The sequence below is a fragment of the Salarias fasciatus genome, chromosome 20 (assembly GCF_902148845.1).
Source record: "Salarias fasciatus chromosome 20, fSalaFa1.1, whole genome shotgun sequence".
NCBI classification, from domain to species: Eukaryota; Metazoa; Chordata; class Actinopteri; order Blenniiformes; family Blenniidae; genus Salarias; species Salarias fasciatus.
Window position 1 is genome coordinate 19,544,594 of NC_043764.1, and position 18,196 is coordinate 19,562,789.

The window sequence follows — 18,196 nt, forward strand, 5'->3', positions numbered from 1 at the left end:
CAGAGAAAGAGAGAAAGAAAGAGAGAGAGAGGGAGGGAGAGTGAACAAAACGAAACAGGGATCGTGAAAGAGTTGTGCCCATCACTGCTGCAAAAGGCTTAAGCGAGCTTTTCTTCAGCGATGGTGTAATTCTGATCAAACCCTACAGCTCAGACCTGCGATTTCTTATTTGCACTCACACACAAAGAGAAAAAGTACAGCAGGAGTGATGAAACTGATTATAAAACAAAGTTAAGCAGGGATGTCTGTGCACTTATTGAAGCTATTATGAAAGATTCAGTATAAGGAGCTGGAGCGAGCCGGAGTTACATACCAGATTTCTGACTACAGTTTCATGGCTTTCCCAGATTTTACAGAAAAGGTAGTAGTTTTCTCTCGTTTGATCCAAGGCAGAGAAAGCCCACATTTTTTGGCATGCGAGCGAACACCGATTAAACCTCAACGCTCCAAACATAAGACTTTACATCCTAAACAAAGATCCTACCGCACACATACCGTACACAGGAGTGAAAATCATATGCAAAATTACCATAATTCAGACCTGATCCAACATAATCTCTCACAATAAAACCACACTCTCACATACCAGACACGCACGCTCACGCACACTGACGCTATGTGAACAGGAGTCACTGAGTGTGAAATGGATGCACCCCCACCCCGCCGCCCCCTGTCCCCCCCCCCCCCCCCCCCATGAGCCCCCACCCCTCCGCCATGGTGCCATCAGCCTCAGCCAGCTGGCGGTGGTCCCAGCTCTTCCCCTCCGTGCCACTGACTCCCCAAAACCCTGCATGCTTTGATATCAGCCAGCCCCTGGCTACCCAGACATCTGGAAGTTATTATTCAACAGAGCACGCCACAAAGCACTATTTCCATAATGAAACATCACATTTTGTTTCAGCGCCCTGCCTTCGCTTGCATGTTTCTGCTACAACTTGTAGCATATTTCTGACCTCTGCTCATGTCTGGCCGGTTCAATGCCCATCTGTCAATTCACAGCTCCTCGGGATCTCCACAGTCGCTGACGCTGTTGAAAGTGATTTCAAAATATACAGTAATTTGACCTTTAACGCTCCCAACATGAAGTCCAGGTGATCGTCTGAACCTGCCTCTATTCTGAATAAAGGCCAAATGTTCTGAAGGGAGAAAACAGAATCTGACTCTCACACACACTTCGCTGTAATTCTTTGACAGATTTATTTTCAAGTTGTTTTATATACATCCATTAGAAAGAAAAGAAACTAATTGGAAAAAACTCAAAAAGCACTGAAACACGAAGTGCAATCCTTTGTTTACAATTCCATAAAAGGTTTACTGTTAAAGACTCAAGATGTAATCAACTCAAAGCATACAGTGACATCTGTAAAGCTGGTGAAGTAAAATCGTTCTCAGGCTCAGCAGAATCCAATCAATTAACACAGTCTGGAAAACAATAAGCTGTGATGGGTTCTAGTTTATTTCTTGTAATAATTTTTTTCATGAAAACTTTAATCTATTTTATGATCTGATGCAAACACCTTCAACAGCGGACCTTTTAAATAAACTATGGCCAGGCATGGCAACGATGCAAGAAATATTCCTGAAATAGATTAATAACCGAACTACTGAAGCTCACATCACAGCGATTGTTAGTCTTTTTGGAATATTGTTCAAGACATTCATGAATATATTATTATTTTTTTCATCTTCTTTCTTTTATTCATATATTCGAGAAGTGCCAAGTGCTTCATACCTACATTGTAGTTTGGCTGCCAACATTAAGTGGATCCTTTTCAAGTAATTTGTTCTTTTTCTGTGAAAATATGAAACTATATCTCAATAGCAAATTATTCTACAGTCAATTAAAACTAACTAAGGCATGTCTTAATTATTTGTGTCTTCATTGCCTCAAGTGATTAATACCCGTGTTTATTTTGAAGATCAAATCTGGCCTTGGGTTGACAGCTGAGTTCAGGCTGCTCAGTCTTTGCCTGACTTCTGACAGAAGCCGAAACCCCCCGCGGTGTCCAAGGCACATGATGTTTTCCAATAACAGCTTAAGGCTAAGGGGAATCGTACTCTTCCCCCTGTGGCATACTGATTCTATCACTTTTAACCGTGTGCTACTGCAACTTCCTTCTGCTCCAATCCCCAACCCCCTCCCACTCTTTCTCTAAAACCCCAAGGAGCGCTGACCTGATTTTTGGCTGTTACTCTCGCCAGACCACTGGAGAAAACGTGATAGCGCGGAGAAACTCTGGGACCGTAATTGAAATTTGAGGCATGATATTTCTGTGTCTGCACTTGTGCTCTGGAAGTGTGTAACTCACCTCATTTTCATTTTGCCGGGGTGGCGGCAGGTCAATCAGCGCCAGTTGGACCACTGTCTCCCAGACATGTGTGTGTGGACCGCTCGCTGTGAGTTTAAACTGGACCGGTTCATCCAGGCTGGCTCCCTCTCTCAGGGCGAAGATGGATCCATCTGTCCGCACGCTGAAGTTTGGGTCGCTGCTTTGGAAAACCACCGCTTCTTTCCCCATGCAGTCATCAAACTTTACTACAGAAAAAAAAAAAAAGAAAAGAGGAGACTTTAATACTGTAATCAATAAAGACAATAGAAACGAATCACTGCAAGAAGGAAATAACTAACAGACATGAATTTTCAAATGTTTAAGCACACTGACACCCATTTACACAGTCCACTAATTTGAACAATAGATGGTCAACCTAAATGAGACACCGCTGGCGTCCAGCGCTTTCGCCTCACCAGGTAGGTCAAACCTCGAGAGGTGTTGTATGCACTCATGTTTCAGACCACCCAAAGAGATTAAAACACGAGCACACACACACACACGCACACGCAGTGTATTTCTAGTGTGTTAGGGATGACGCTCGCTGATAAATGACTACCCTCAATAGTCACTGCATCATCAACACTGCATTGACACATCTCACCATTCAATCTCCATTAGTCGTAAGGTCAAAAGCTCACCTGGATTAGACTTTTAATTATTGTTCTCTGCAGCAGTGTGTGTGGAAAAGTGCCACACGATATAGGGAGATTAAAGAATAGGTCTTTAAGCTGGTAATTGAATTTATTACAAAGGTCAAACAAGCGGGATGCTTGGCAACTATCTGCTAGAATTATAGAGATTGAGTAATGATATAAGTGAAACTGACACAATTTTTTTAACACGACAGAAATGAAACCGACATAGCTGTTTTTTGTTTTTTTTTAACATTTCCACTCACATTCAAAACTACCAGTGGTGTTATTTCTACTTGTGCTGTGACACTTAGCAGTGCTATGCTTTACCGGAGCGACACATACTATGCTTTTAGTGTTCAATCTGAAGGCCAAATGACTGTATTCGTGTCTTTCACTGGCAGCTGGACTCGGCTCGCGGTTATGAGGTCAACCGCGTTCGCAGTGATTGCCACAGATTGCCCCCTCGTTCTCTTTCCACAACGCTTCTTTGTGGTGAGATCAGGGCTATACAGAAAAAAAAAAGCACAAACACAGAAATATTCCATATTCATCACTGCGGCTGTCTTATAACTTCCAGGATTTTCTTGGTTTCAATGATATTATCCTTCAATCGGTGTCCCACTTTGTTACATAACACATTCCTTCAGACTGCAAATAGCTGCGATGATTGTTTCAAAGTTTAATTCCACATCAGTGTTTGTTCCCCTTTCAAAACGCAGAGTAAATACGCTGGAAGAAAACTTAACTTTTGACCTGATTACCATGCAACCATTCTTGCATTTATGAATAAAATAACAGGATCATTTTTGCTCTTCGGTTTGCACTCCTCCCTGAAACAAACAACCTTCCCTCAAGCTGATTCAAAGTGTAATTTAGTTTTCCTAATGAAGCGCTAACGATTAACCAGAGGTAACTAATATCAAACACAAACTATTGACTAGAAACAGTTATTACAGACCAAATGTAATTATGGGCCCATTAGAGCCTCTAAAGGTTTGTTCTGTTCATTTTCTTCCACGTTGAGACGGCACAGTGAACTGAAGTTGCAGGGAGGAAGATGAGCCTCAGCCTTGTCCTCTCTTCGCACCTGTAGCTTCCCTTCTCAGGGATCACAGCGTCTGGACGACACGCCGTAGGAAACCCTGAGCCGAAGGTCGTAACTCTCTGCTGTATACTTTCCACTCCCTCCCTCCTCTGTCGCGTCTCCACAAGAGCCGAAACAAGGTTTCTATTACGGGAAGTAAAACGTGGGTAAATCTGGACTTGTGTTCTGTGATCACGTCAACAGCCCCCCCCCCCCCCCCCCCCCCCCCCCCCCCCCCAGTCCAGACAGCCACTCTGCAGCTCAGTCGGGGGGGACAGCTCCTCAACGACACCTTGTCCACCTTGTCCACAAGCACCCTGGCCTCCACAAAAGAGACGGATTACATGAACGCGAGAAGCAGGAGAAAGTCTGCTGTTCATCGGACCCCCCCCCTCCCCCTTGGTATTCCTGAACACATCCACCTCAAACAAACCCTGCCTGCTATTTTCTGTTTGTCTCATTCATTTTCCTCTTTTGTCTAATCCCGTCACATTTCATCTCTACCCTTATTTTACAGATTTTCAAAGATTAGATTTGGAAAGACGGGGGCGACGAAAACAAACGCGCCAGTTGGCAAACATGCGTCGGTGCAAATAGAATTGCGGAGGGCTGCCTGAATACATTAGCAATAAAAAAGAAGTCAAAAATCAAACTCAAAGCTTTCTTTATTGTATTTCTAAGTGCTTGTCTTTGTGAAACATTCAAACACCCAAGAGAGAGAGAGGAAAAAAAAAAAAGCACAAGCAGCAGGTGGTCTGTTACCCCCTCTCTCTCACTGTCCTCCAATTATTGTCTCCTCGCTCTGTGAGCCAGGCACGCAGCCAACAGTGCAGCAGAATTGCGGTGGCGGCTGGGAGAGGCCTATAAACTGAGGCTTTACGCTGAGAGAGGGGGTAATCGAGCGGGGGCATCTTCTCCTCTCCCACTTTAAAGACAACATGCATGACTGCCTTTCCAGTACAGTATAATAGGGTTCCATATTATTAGCTATATGTACCTATATCATTCTTCATTATGGCATTAATTGGCAAAAATATACGGAAACTACGAGAGACAATATAAAACCGGATTTCAAAACACAGTTTCTGTAAAGGTTATGTAAGAAGGTAGCACAGTTTTGCCACAAAAGGACCTGATGGCGACGGGATCCTGTGGTTCTCTGTTTGCTATATGTGACTGCACACAATATTGGATACAGATAATGAATGGACGGACGGATTATTAAAGCTGTGTGCAGGCCAGAAAATAAGGTTACCTAAAGCTGTAATCCCTCTCCAGGTGATTTCATATGCTTCTCCCAATGTGAAAAACAAAAGGTTTAATAACACTAAAACACAATAAAGTACAGGATTTTATTCAGTTTTCCCCCCTGATATTCAAACAAGAGCAGGAACAAAAAAAACAAGATGAAAAGCAGAAAAACAAATTTTTTTTCGTTTTGCACAACAAAAATCTGTATTTCTGTCAATCAATAAAACTGTGAAAGCTCAAATGTACGAGCAACAAATAATGAGGAAGTGGTATATGTATTGGAGGCATGTAATTGATTCCTGTGTGTGTGTGTCAGTATCTGTTTTCTATGATCGCCTGCATGTCTTAACAATGACAAACTCCACCAATACACACACAAAAGTGGAACGACAGGCAGTGTATGGAGGACCCACCGGGTCTTGCTCTTGCACCAATTAAAGAAAATGACAGCGTCAATTTTACCCCTCCACCTCACACACACACTCACACACACCTCCTTTTTCATTCAGCTGGGTCAATAGCGCTATAAGGGAGATTATAAAAACTGTCCTGTAACGAAGCAATGAAGCCCAACGGTACAGAGCTGCACATTAACAAGTGGTGTGTAGCAGCGAGCCTCAGGAGTGCATTGATCTGGAAAATAAGACTGACACCCGGTGTGCCAAACAGCCAGCCCAGCATTTGTCCACAATCTGAGTAAAAAGTGAACAGTCAAACCCCGAAATGAAACAAATCCTGCCATGCCACGGTGTTCCCGCGCAGAAAAGATGATTTCTTCATCGCACACGTCTGGAAGACAGCAGAATGGAGCATTGTGCATCGCCTGAATGATATCGCAACCAAAAAAAACCATATCGTATTTTTATCTCGCGGTTTTCTAATTAAAGTCCCGTCTCCCTCCGCCGAGACAAGGACAAGGAGGTGAGGAACGAAGAAAAAGAGATGTGACCTTCTTGTGGTGTTCTCTGGACGGGCTGACAGGAAGAAGCTGACAAGTGTTGAAAGGGAAGTGAGAAAGGGACGGAGTCCGGGGAGAGCAGGGGGAGAAGGAGAGAGCTGAGGAGTGACAGGGAGAAGGTGAGAGGAGAGGGGGAGATGGGAAGGGCAGGAAGGGGGGGTGGATGAGTGGATGGAAAGTGTGTGGAGGTGGCAATCAGGAGGACAATAAAATGAATGAAAGAACACTAAGGAGTGAAAAGAAAATGTGAAAAGCTCCTAAGCAGATTGCCGTTGCGAAAATGGATATCTCCTGGGGACGGCCAGTTTATAGCTGCAGTCGTTTAAACTGTTCAAATTATGGTGCACTGAATGCATCAGATGTCACACTGCCCTAGAAAACAGTAAAGAAACCACTTTTAGCGGGAGAATATCCCACTGATCTCTGTTACAATCAGGCTCATTGTGGACGAGAGAGGCCAAAGTAGAGAGAGGAGGAGGAGGAAAACAATGAGGAGGTGTGGGGATTGGGAGGTGAGGTGGAGGTGGAGACTGGGGAGGGCACTGGATGGAAGCCTGGCACCGGGATTCTGGCTCAGGAAGCTGGCTCTCTCACACACATCCACATTGGAATGGATGGGATGCTCAGATGGCTGTTTAAACAGGTTAATTGGGCTGGCCTCCCGAGAGATCGGGACAGATGGATAGATGGATGGAATGAGAGGCGAGAGAAAGAGAGAGCAGAGGAGAGACAAAGGGAGAGCAAGGGGAGCTCCGAGAGAGGGAAACAGAGGGCGGGATAAAGAGATGGATGGCGGGAGACGAGTATGGCCGCTGATCACAGGCGCCGCGGGGAGCGTGCGGTCTAATCAGAGCCGAGCGGAGCCGTACAGTGAGCTCGGCCCGAAACACAGCCAGGTCCACTGTCCACTACAAACAGAATATGAAGGGAGAACAAACTTATGATGGACGGCTGTTAAAAGCAACGTTAGAAGTCCATCAGGGAGAGCGGTTCAGTGAAGCCAATCACAGAGTGCAGCTCGTCTCTCTATCCTTCCCAGAAACCTTCAAAAAGGATGATGGCAGCGAACAGCTCCCATTACTAAAATGCACACAGTGTGCAAGAGAACTGACAAAAAGAAAAAAAAAAAAAACATGTACTGGAAGCATCTCTGCCTCAACTTTGTGTTATAATCCAGGAAAGGTGCGAAGACGCATCAAACAGTATTTTCCAATATTTGTTTTATGAAAAGAAACAAGAGGATGTATGCATTTTAGAAAGAACAAAAGTATTATTACAGCAAACTAAAAGCTACTCATCAGTCGAACCGGCATCAAAGCAATAATAGTTTTACTACAACTTTTCAAACCTGCTTGTGCCGCTTCAGTTATCTGAGTGTTTCATGTTTTTTAGCGCATTTTATGCCCACATGCACTCGGGAAATACACAGATTGAACTGCAGTCGTTTCTGCCGACTACAAAGCCACAACAAATTCAAAAAAACACTTTTAACAGGGTGAGAACGTTTAACTCTTTTAAGTTCCCACCGGCAACGGAGGCTTATTTTGGTTGGAGGGGTAGTGGAAAAAGTTGTTTGCGAGTGTGTGTGCGTGTGTGTGCCATCATCAGCAAGCAGCGGCTAAATGCTCATTGTGTATGGGAGGGAGACAAAGTGCTCTCGTTAGCTCTTAAACAGAATTTCGCTGTGGATACTCAGACCTCATTCTGCTTTAAATTTCAGCCGAGTAACGGCTTCACACACTTCCGTACTGACCTCGCTCAGCTTTACTCAAACAGCCGCACAGTGAGCCACGGAGTGGATGTAAAGCTGTGTATCCTGGATGCGAATGGCCTGCAGTGTCCTATTTAAAATTAAGCAGCTGCATTCTGTTTTTCAATGCGTTTTACTTCACTGCGCCACTTTAATGAAGTGAAAATCCAAGATGTTGGCATGAGATACAAGATTTCAACACTTCCTTTACTTATTGGAAAAACACTCACTTCTAGCTGAAGGAATAAGAAATTGCTTGCACACAAACAAAGATTCAGAACAAACCTCGTAACAGAGGAATCAACACTCACAGTTGTGTATTTCTGACACTCCCCACCCCAAAAAAAAAAACAAAAAAACTTTGATTTCAAAGCCAAGAAGTGAATTGCTGTTATCGTTTAAAACCACTTAAACAGTACAGATGTCTTTTAATTTCCCACAGCTTTCGTGCTTCACTTGCCAGACAGCTAAACACCCAAATTTCTGTTATTATTCTGATTAAGTTAGGTCCTGAGGTCTCACTTAAATAGTGAGGGGAAAATGTAATGCGAAATTAATTAACTCGCTCACCTGCCCATCTAGATGGGCACTTTCCGAAGCCGAGGCGCCGCTGGATGGCTAATCAAGTGTTTGCCGCTGCAGGCATGGTATGTTAGTCATGGAGGGGTTTCGCCGGTGTTAAGAGGCTGGCTGATGTCTGAACTGCTGGAGACTTGGCACGCACGCTGCTGGCTGACTGAAACTGAAATTATCCATTGTCTCTGTGCACTCAATTTGATTTCATTTTTCAGATATGCAAAACTTTCTGATTTCTTAAAACTACCAATCAGCAGAGTCCCCCGAATCAGTGTGCGGAGGGTTTGATTCAGCTTGTAAAACGCCTGTTATTCAGTAGAGTGGCGTATAGGTGTAGCCTCAGAAATATTTTCCATAACTGTCAAGGTTTAACATACGCCCGAAGGCCTTCTGTATTGCAGTATACCAGTATATTATGCATGAGTCCATATTTATATACACTAACCAATCAATCAAGCCCAAGGACACATTTAACATACATAGATTCACGGAGAGACCAACTGCGCGGACCACAAAGACAGTGTTTTGTGCTACTCAACATCTCTAATGACTGATTAGTATTCCTCCAAACAAGCGCAGAGGTGCTTGATTGGCCTTCATCAATTCTCATGCATCTCTCCCTGCGAGGGGAGCTGAACTGAAGCCTGAGCCGGTACCAGGACGCAAAACAATCCCAGCGTGTTATTGCTAACATAAATCAGGAAAAAAAACAGTAGAGAAAAGGCAATGGGAAAATATTGGTTTTCCTTTTAACAAACTGCTGCATGTCATGATATAGTTCATATGTATGTAATTTGAATTTGAATTTTTCTTTATTAGTTGCATTTAAGTTTTACTCATCTGCATTGTGTGTTTTGGGGAGGGATGAGAAACTCGAGGCAGGCAAAAAGACAGCGAGACAGAAGAAGAAAGAAAAGGAAAGAAAATAAAGTCTGGGAAATTAGGGCTGGCTTTAGTGGTGATTAGGGGAGAAGAGGATGAGAGAGGGAGCGGGATCAACAGACTAAAGTCTCTCCCAGGAAGAGAAATACCCCTTCGAAGAACAAAAAAAAAAAAAAAAAAATAAAGAAGGAGAGGTAATAGGAGCAGTATGAAACTAAAGCATAAACTTCCTAAAGTTTCTCTGCAGACGTGGAACTGTGCAGCCGCACAGCGAGTTAACTTTCATTCACAGACACGAACGTAGATTCCGGAGTGAAAGGTATTTACACAGCGAACCGCAGCTCACATCCCTGCGCTCTCCTCACTGCCTCTCAGTCGCCGTTCGGTCTTTCACCCCACCTCTCTGTGGTTGCGGCTCGATGCGTGTTCTGGATCGATACCTACGAATTCGATGATGGATTCCATTCGTACTGTATAGGTTATCGTTCCCCAGAGCCTTGACCCAGATTTTGTATTAGAACGTGCGACTGTAACACCCGACGCCCCGCAGCAAGACAACTCATACGGGGAGCGAACGCACGGCATTGAGCTGGCCATATGAGTGTTTGTGTACATATCTCAAAAGACTTATGAAAGTGAGGAATGATGGTGGGGAGGGGCGCCAATAGAGGTAAACTGATGAAGGGCGGCGGCTGCCCACTCCCAGAGTGAGTGAGTTTACTTTGAGAGCGACTGCTGCTGTCAGCAGTTTGCATCAAGTCCGGCTCTGTATGAAGGATTCGCTTTTGCCTTCAATGCATTCCAATTTTGCAAACTCTATTCCACCTCTTCTGTGCCTTTAGTCCGTCCTCAAATGCCACTAAAATTCAGGGACCATTTATCTAATACCAAGATTTCAAGGTCAGTACGGCTGTGTGTGGGTGTGTGTGTGTGTGGGTGTGTGTCCCTTCTCCTCCAACACTTAAATGTTTCCCCTGAAAGAGCTGCTAGTCATCACCAGTCCCAATTCACACACCGAACCCCGCATCTCTTTATATTTTCCGTCAAATTGGAAAACAGGAGGACAAATGCAGCAATGCTGGAATAAAAAAGGCAGCTTAGTACATAAAAAACACAAAGGCTTCAACTCTGCTTTTATTTCAGCGTTTGCCTGCAAGCATCAAATATACTTGTTGTAAAGAAAAAGAAATGATTTTCATATTGTTTTCTTAAGCTTCCCCAAGGAAGCAAACAGCACAAAATTGCTTTTCCCGACTGCTGGAGGACATACAGGCTGCATTTCTCAAATCTAATCAACATCTCTCCATCAGAACTTTAAGAAAATATTCAGTTTTCCAATTTTAGGGGTCAGAGCAAAGACCAGAGAACTCCCTCTAGCCTCTAAACCTCCAAAAACCATACATGTAATTACACCATCTGTAAAGACGACAAGAAACATGGCTTCACTGTAGCACAAGGCTACATCAAATATTTTTTTTTGTTTTTGCTTGAAAGATAGCCATCAGGCTGTGATCCCTCAAATCCGGGGGCTGATGTCGGACTAGGATGGCTGAACCATGCAATTAGCGGTCCCAAAGTTCCACCCAGATAGGAGCCGAGCCAACGCTTCGACAAACCGCTACATCAGTGGCATGACTGCAGGCAGCAGCAAAATATTAGGAACACACAGCAACAATTAACAAGACAGAGAAGATCACTGTAAATGAAACACACGTCACTTTGAATTGTGTATCCTCTGTGCCGGAGCTGGATCTGGGTTTTAAAGAGCAGAGGTTTTGTGTCTTTAACCTCAAAAGTTGAGGAATCCAATCTGATGAATTCATCAAAAATGAGCAGTCCTCTGTCTCACACACACACACACACACACACACACACACACACACACACACTGTGCATGACACTAATGGCTGTTACGTAAAGACAAAACTTCTCAAATGAATAACAGTCCCGATATGATCTCTTAAGCCCAATAAACAATATGACTGACTGCTCGTGTTTGAAGAGTTGACTGATAGTCGACAGTTCTGTCTGGTGATTTGAATTAGAAGAATTGTCTTTTCGATAGAGAATCATCAACCGAACAATAAAACCTGAGTATTGATTTTAATCTCACTGTTTTGTAAAACAAAACAATTCGGGAGTTAATTACGACAAGAGAAATGAGCGATAAAACAGCTGAGGTAAAATAACGCCATGGAGAACAGAGCCGACGACTATTATGAAGGTGAACCGATGTTTATTTGATGGCGAAAACAACACTGTGTAACGTATTGAACACTTTGCTCGATTTTCTTGTTGTTAAATAAGTGAAACTGGATTTGAACGGGCTGAAATGTCCACACACCTCTCTGCAAACAATCAAATGAAATTAAAGCCCATTACGCCTATTTAATACTCTCTGAAATCATCATTGATTTTTTTTTTCTTTTTTTTTACCATAAACGCACCTGCAACTGAACTGGCCGACGTCTGAAGGAACCGTCTCCCCTGCTATGTCAGGGAAACTGTAATTCATTCATAAAAGTTCACAGGGAAAATAATCGTTCCGGATTGTGAAAATAATTTGGAAAATGAGGCGTGTAAAAACACAATTTCGCAAAGACAGTGTTTGTGAATGTGTAAGTGGCCACTGGGCTGTCTGTGTGTGTGTGTGTGTGTGTGTGTGTGTGTGTGTGTGTGTGTGTGTGTGCCCGACCCTGTGAGCGAGAGGACAGTGTCATAAAGCAAGCCAAAGCAGAAAGAGATTATTACTAACAGCATCTTCCTGAGGGCATTTGTGTCATTATGTGTGTGAGTACATGATGTTTTTCTATTATGCTGCGACACTGAACCATCTTGTGGGCTGAATGAGCCGTCCGCCGACTCATAGGCTTTAAAAGTGTCAATTTGCGCGGCGTGTTTTAGGGCCGGTCGACGACAACAGGACACAGCCCAAAGAACGGCCGTGCTGCAGGGATTGAAGGGTGTTACACGTGTACGTCTGTGTGCACGAATCTCTCTCCTGTGGGTAAAAACTGGGAAATGCTGCAAGATTTTAACTGCAACTGCTGATAGGGCGCACACAGATATGCCAAGCCTGTCAGGTAACACCTATGCACTGGCAAACACCCTTAAAATCACTCAAAAAACACATGGAAACAAACATACGCGCAGACACACACACACACACACACACACACACCTACGCAAAACATGGAGGGAATCACAGGAGCTGGGGGCCTGAAGGAGGCTGGCAGTGAAGGGCTCCCTGAGGTACAAACACAGGCAGCGGCGTAACAGCCCACCCTCTCCCCTACCTAAGAAAAAAAAAACAAATGCTGGAGTGTACACAAACAAACACATATGCTTTGGAAACAAATGCACATGCATCATTTGTCAGAGTGTCAGCGATGCAGCGCTAACCTCTCCTGCAGCTATCTGCCGTGTAGTCGAACAGGTTAAGACCCCCGAAGCTGTGCCGGTGCACACACGCTGCATTTGCGCTGTGTCTATAAGATGAAAGCCGGAGTGTGACTCATTGTGTTTTCCAGAGAGATAAACAGGTAAATCAGCACACGTGCGTCGGTGAGACTCGTGGGTGAGTGTGTGTGTGTGTGAGTGTGTGTGTGTGCGTGGCCTGTGCATGGTATGTTTTGTGTGTACAGGAGGAAATAAATTAGCAGTGCTAGCAGGTTGCTCTGACAAGTCCTGTTAATGAGAACATCCTCCAGAGCCTTTTGGACCGGGGAGAGAAACCAGAGGCCGTAATCATCTGCTCAGCCTGGAAGATGGCATGGGGGGGGGGGCAGTGGAACAGCAAAAACACTGCACAATTAGACCGCACCATCTGCAGGAGAGGTGCTAATGTGTAGTTCAAACTATGAGCAGTAGGAAAAAAAAAAAATTGTACAGCTAAAGACAGAGCCCACAGGAAATGTTCAAGCTTTACATATAGATGGTAATGTACAAAGAATGCGATTTTATTCGGAGAGTGGGCATTTTGCACACAATTCATTCCCAATGCAAAAAAGGAGAAAATGGGACTCACAAGTCAGAAAGCCTCTAGGCAAACATGCGTTAGTGATGTACTGCATTGTAGCAAAGTCAAAACTTGCCAAAGGCACGTTGTCCCCATAGGGTGTGTGACAGCTCCATTTGACTGAGTGAAATTGAGTTAAACATATTATGACAAAGCTGCACTGATGCATTGAAAGCAGAGAATGTAGAATAATACAAAACTCTGAACAATACCTCAGTCCATCAAACTGTCCTGCATGCGTCTGTGTGTCTGTGCGTCCCAGGGAGGTGCGCACGTTGGAGAGACGCGTGTGCAGTCAAACGTGTGCGCGTGCGCGAACATGTGTTTGCGACAAGTTGCCAATTTGGCCACAGTTGACTCACCTGCACCTGGCTTAGTGAGGCGAAGCCAACTGGCTCCACGAGTTTGGAAAAGCACAAACCAAGTCGACGGGTTTTACAAATGCATGAGGCGGCTTCGCTGTGTAGCATTACCATGATTCATCTTCACAAAACTGCAAAAGCTTGTGATAATCGCTTTAGCTAATCCTTGCACGCTTTGGGCAAACAAGCATGGGGAGAGTGAAGGGGTGGTGCTTTAACCCTGGGGGGAGGACTGGAATGGGCGATGGAGCTGGTGTGGGTGAAAACATGGTCAGAGGGAGGCTGTGGGATTTTTTTTTTTTTTTTTTTTGCAACTGTAAAAGTGTCAAAGCATGCTACCTGCAGTCCCTCAATTTTAACTGCTAAAATAACTTGTCCAGAGCAAACAAACAAAGAGTACTGCATTATTTAGGGCTGTCACGATAACAAAATTTGCCAGACGATAAATCTCCTGCAAATTATTGCCGATAAACGATATTATTGCCATTATTTTGAGACCATTTTTAATTGATGTGATGATAATAAATGGCATAATATTTTGAGTGCACCATATCAAAAGCAAAAAAAACTTTTATTAAGAGTATTAAAGATTGCTTTGATTATATTTAAGAGTATTCCAAAACCAAATGATGAAGAAGCATCTTAATTTCTACAAATGTGATGGTATTTCTGAAAATAACAACACATTCTTTACTACGGTCTTCATACCATACTCAAAAACTTTGAGAGATATTGAGTCACAATTAGACAAGTTCATTGTATCTATTCATCTTTCAACAAAAACCCTGGAACAGGACGTACAGTCAAATGACAAAATTGACAATCAAATTAGTGGGCATGCTGAAAATACAAATAGGAAAAATAATATCTAACTCCAAAAAAAGAAATGTTAAATTGCAGATTTGCATTTAAAACAATGCAGTGCATAAATCAGTTTTTTTTAATCCTATGTTTCAGATGAAACATCTGGTTCAATAACTTTATGGCATTATGGGACGATGGATTTGCACAAATATATCAGTTTCCTTCTCTATCTCCTACATACTCTATTATTTTAAATAAAAAAAAAATCAAATAAGAGGCTACACAAGTCAAGGTTTTGCATCTTTCATGGCTGCATGTGCCTGATTTTGCACACATGCTGCAAACCCATCTCGATGCAACTGTCGGCAAAAAAAAAAAAAAAAAATCTCCCAGTCAACGATCAAATACTCTGACGTTGAAAACTGGGCTCAACGCTAATCTCACATATACATTTGTTTGAAAATATGTAGGTTGGTGAAGAATAAAAACCTTTAAAAAAAACTGTATCTGGGCTTCAGTTTCTTTAAACTACAGTGGTAGTTTTTGAAAAATTGAAGCACCCAAATCTCAGAGTCTGAAGTTTTTTTTTTGTAAGTGATGCTCATAAAAAAAATACTTTACAGCTGTGACAGGAGGGATGGAGCCGCAGTGTCCATGATGTAACCGCATGGCAAAAGTGAAATAAAAGTTCCCTGCAGCAGCTTTAAGTTGATATTTTGGCTTCACATTTGACAGTAGAGACATGAAACACAGGAAGAAAGAGCAGTGAAAATCAACCGCCACCAGGCAGGTAATAAACCAGGTTAGTGGCTTCACTTGCTGAAGATAACTTTGCAGATGCACGAAGCTCAGGTCACTTTCATTATGAAATCCAAGCAAAACAGCTGAGTCTCAGCTGCAGCTGTCCGCGGTGGCGCCTCTGTCCAGACGCGTCCATCATTATCTGTCATTTGTTTGACGCGAGCATCTCTCCTCATTCTTGGCTCTCACTGGCTGCAGAGCCTCACCTGTGCTGCTTCTATTTCCAGACTCGGGATGCCTCCAGTGGAGCAAAAGCAAAGGTTTACACCCAGACTGACACCTTCCCGGGATATGGCCTATAGACATGGCCACAGGATCTCCTCATTAGCATCAGAGGGTGCTCTTCCTCCTGACAAGAGAGAATTCACTGCACCGCTCTCACAAAAATAATGAGCAAATATAACCTTTAATGGCTAAATATAGGCAAAGGTGATCCCAAGACACTTAGCCAAGAAACCATAGACTGCGCAATATGTGTGAGGGCTTTCGGAGTTTTGCTGCCGAGTGGGCGTGAGGACTGCACAAAGTAAACAAAAGACTTTAAGGGGAGGAAATGATGGCTGAACAGTGTTTGATGAGAGCTCTTAGCCTGTAGCTATAGCGCATTAGGCACAGATGAACCACAGCCAGCTCCCACACTGTTAATGTGGAACACATTACAACTGCACAATGAGTTATGATTGCCATTAAAAAGCAAATGATTTAGACTTCACAGCTGGATTTCGGGGGCCGCCACTGCTGTGCACTGTCCTTCCTATTTTCCCGGCCACATTTACTCTGCAGACAATCTTGTGACGATCACCTCAGTAGACTTGCCATGCTGAGCGCGTCTCCTCACATCCACCATTTCTATAAAGTATGTTTTCCTACATCTTCACCTGAAAATTCTCTTGACCAGATGCAAGAGACAAGGTGAGCTTAACTTCCTTTCTCTTGAAAGCTCTTCCTGTCCTGCGGCCTTTTTTTTTGTTTTGTTTTGTTTTGCATGTAGAAGCAATAATAGCATCATACATTTTTGGTGCACCATGAGGGAGCACTGGATGAGGACTAGTGAGGAAAGAAGAGGGGAGGAAGTGGGAAAGGGTAGAATCACAAATGAAGAGACCTCTCTTCCGATTGCTCTCTCTTTCTCGCCCACATGATCCATGGCTCCCTCTGGGGCCAGGAGGCTAGCTGTGAAATGAATGAGAGGCAAAGCGTGGGCAGGCGCTAACGCTAAGATAATGACGGCGTTTTGTCAGCCCCGGCCTGAAGCTGCATCTCTTGGCACATGAAAGAGGAGAGAGAAGGCAGGACAGTGTGACATGACTGAGGCTATTTGGTTTTAAGCTAACAGTGGCGAGTGTGTGATTCTCATGTCTACAGGCGTCTGCAAAAGACAGGATTTGAAAAAAAAAAAAAGAAACATAAAAATTTGTATTCAGCTGTTTCATCCAGGCAAACAGGCTAAGAGAGCTTCCACACTGTGTCAAAAGTGTCAGTGGTCAGAAACTTCAGCTGCTTCTCTCCATCCAGACCACAGTTAGGGAAAGCTGTGAGCAATTACAGCACGGAGAAAACTTTTCCTCCCCGAACATGTAATGAGAAGTATTTGAGGCAGGAGATGATTTTTACAGCCGGTTCTAATATGCGGACCCCAGTGAGCTGACTTCGACCGCTGCGGAGAAAATAAAGACTGGAAACCTGCATTTTGTTATTAGACTGTGATTTGAACTGTGAAAAGTTAACCAAATGAAACCATCAAAGCAACGATTGGTACTAATTATCACTGCTGTTCAACATCAGACAAACAAACAAACACACTGCAAATATTAAATGTGTTCTCCACGGGTTAGATTGAGCCTCATTTATTTTAAGTCCTGCTGGATCGTGATTTGTGGCTGTGAACACTCATGCTGTGCATCAGATACCCAGCAGATGCTTAGTTACGACTAAACCAGTGAAGACAACACTTAATGGTACAGTCACGCAACCATCAGGAAAGGGAAGGGACCGAAAAACGATAAGCTGGGAGAAAGAGAGAGAGAGAAAAAAATCATAAAGTGCAAAGCTTTGAAAGGAGATAATTAGATCTGCGACAACAAAGCACAAAAACAGAGTCAGCAGGGATGGAAATGCCTGCACTGCACAAGAAAATAACACAATGTGCTCATCTGATCAACATATATCATATTCAACAACTGAGTCAGATACACATCACGTGTGCTGCTAATATGAATAATGAAGCCAAGATAAAGGGGAGAAAAGTTTATTGTTCAATAAATCACTGAGTTTTTTGGCAAGTCACTCCCGGAGTCGCTGGGTCTTCTCTCTCTGTCACGACCAATCACCGGCTGAAAAACCGCACAGTACAAGACAAAAGCCCTGTCAGTGCTTCATTAGGCTGCTCATTAGAAAGCTGGCTCGGATATCCAGCGACTCTCCGCGGCTGACCATTTGAGTCATCTCTCTTCCTGCTTGTTGCGACGCTGAGGCTCCAGGTCAGTAAGATCTGTCACCATTACTTCCTTTACATTTTCTCTGACTGGTTTGGATCTAATGACCCGATCAGGGGTCAGACAGCCTCGGGTCCTGTCTGCTGATCCAACCACCTAGTCACTGCGGAATAACTATGCGTGGTCTTGACGTTGTAAATCACCTCCTTTATTTGTGCAACACGACTCCTTGCTTCCAGGCTCCTGACGCTAATCAAGTCGAACACGAACTGAACCATTTTTTACTTGAGCAGTTCTACAAACAAAA

General features: G+C 43.7%; 1 protein-coding gene across 1 annotated transcript in view; it reads right to left on the minus strand.

Moving 5' to 3' along the window:
- The window catches only part of LOC115407531 (cadherin-4), a 230,361-nt gene that overhangs the window by 72,693 nt on the left and 139,472 nt on the right, over positions 1 to 18,196 (minus strand). Inside the window, exon 4 of the mRNA XM_030117896.1 lies at positions 2,310 to 2,536. Coding sequence (XP_029973756.1) covers positions 2,310 to 2,536 — 227 coding nt within the window. The remainder of the gene's footprint in view (positions 1 to 2,309; positions 2,537 to 18,196) is intronic.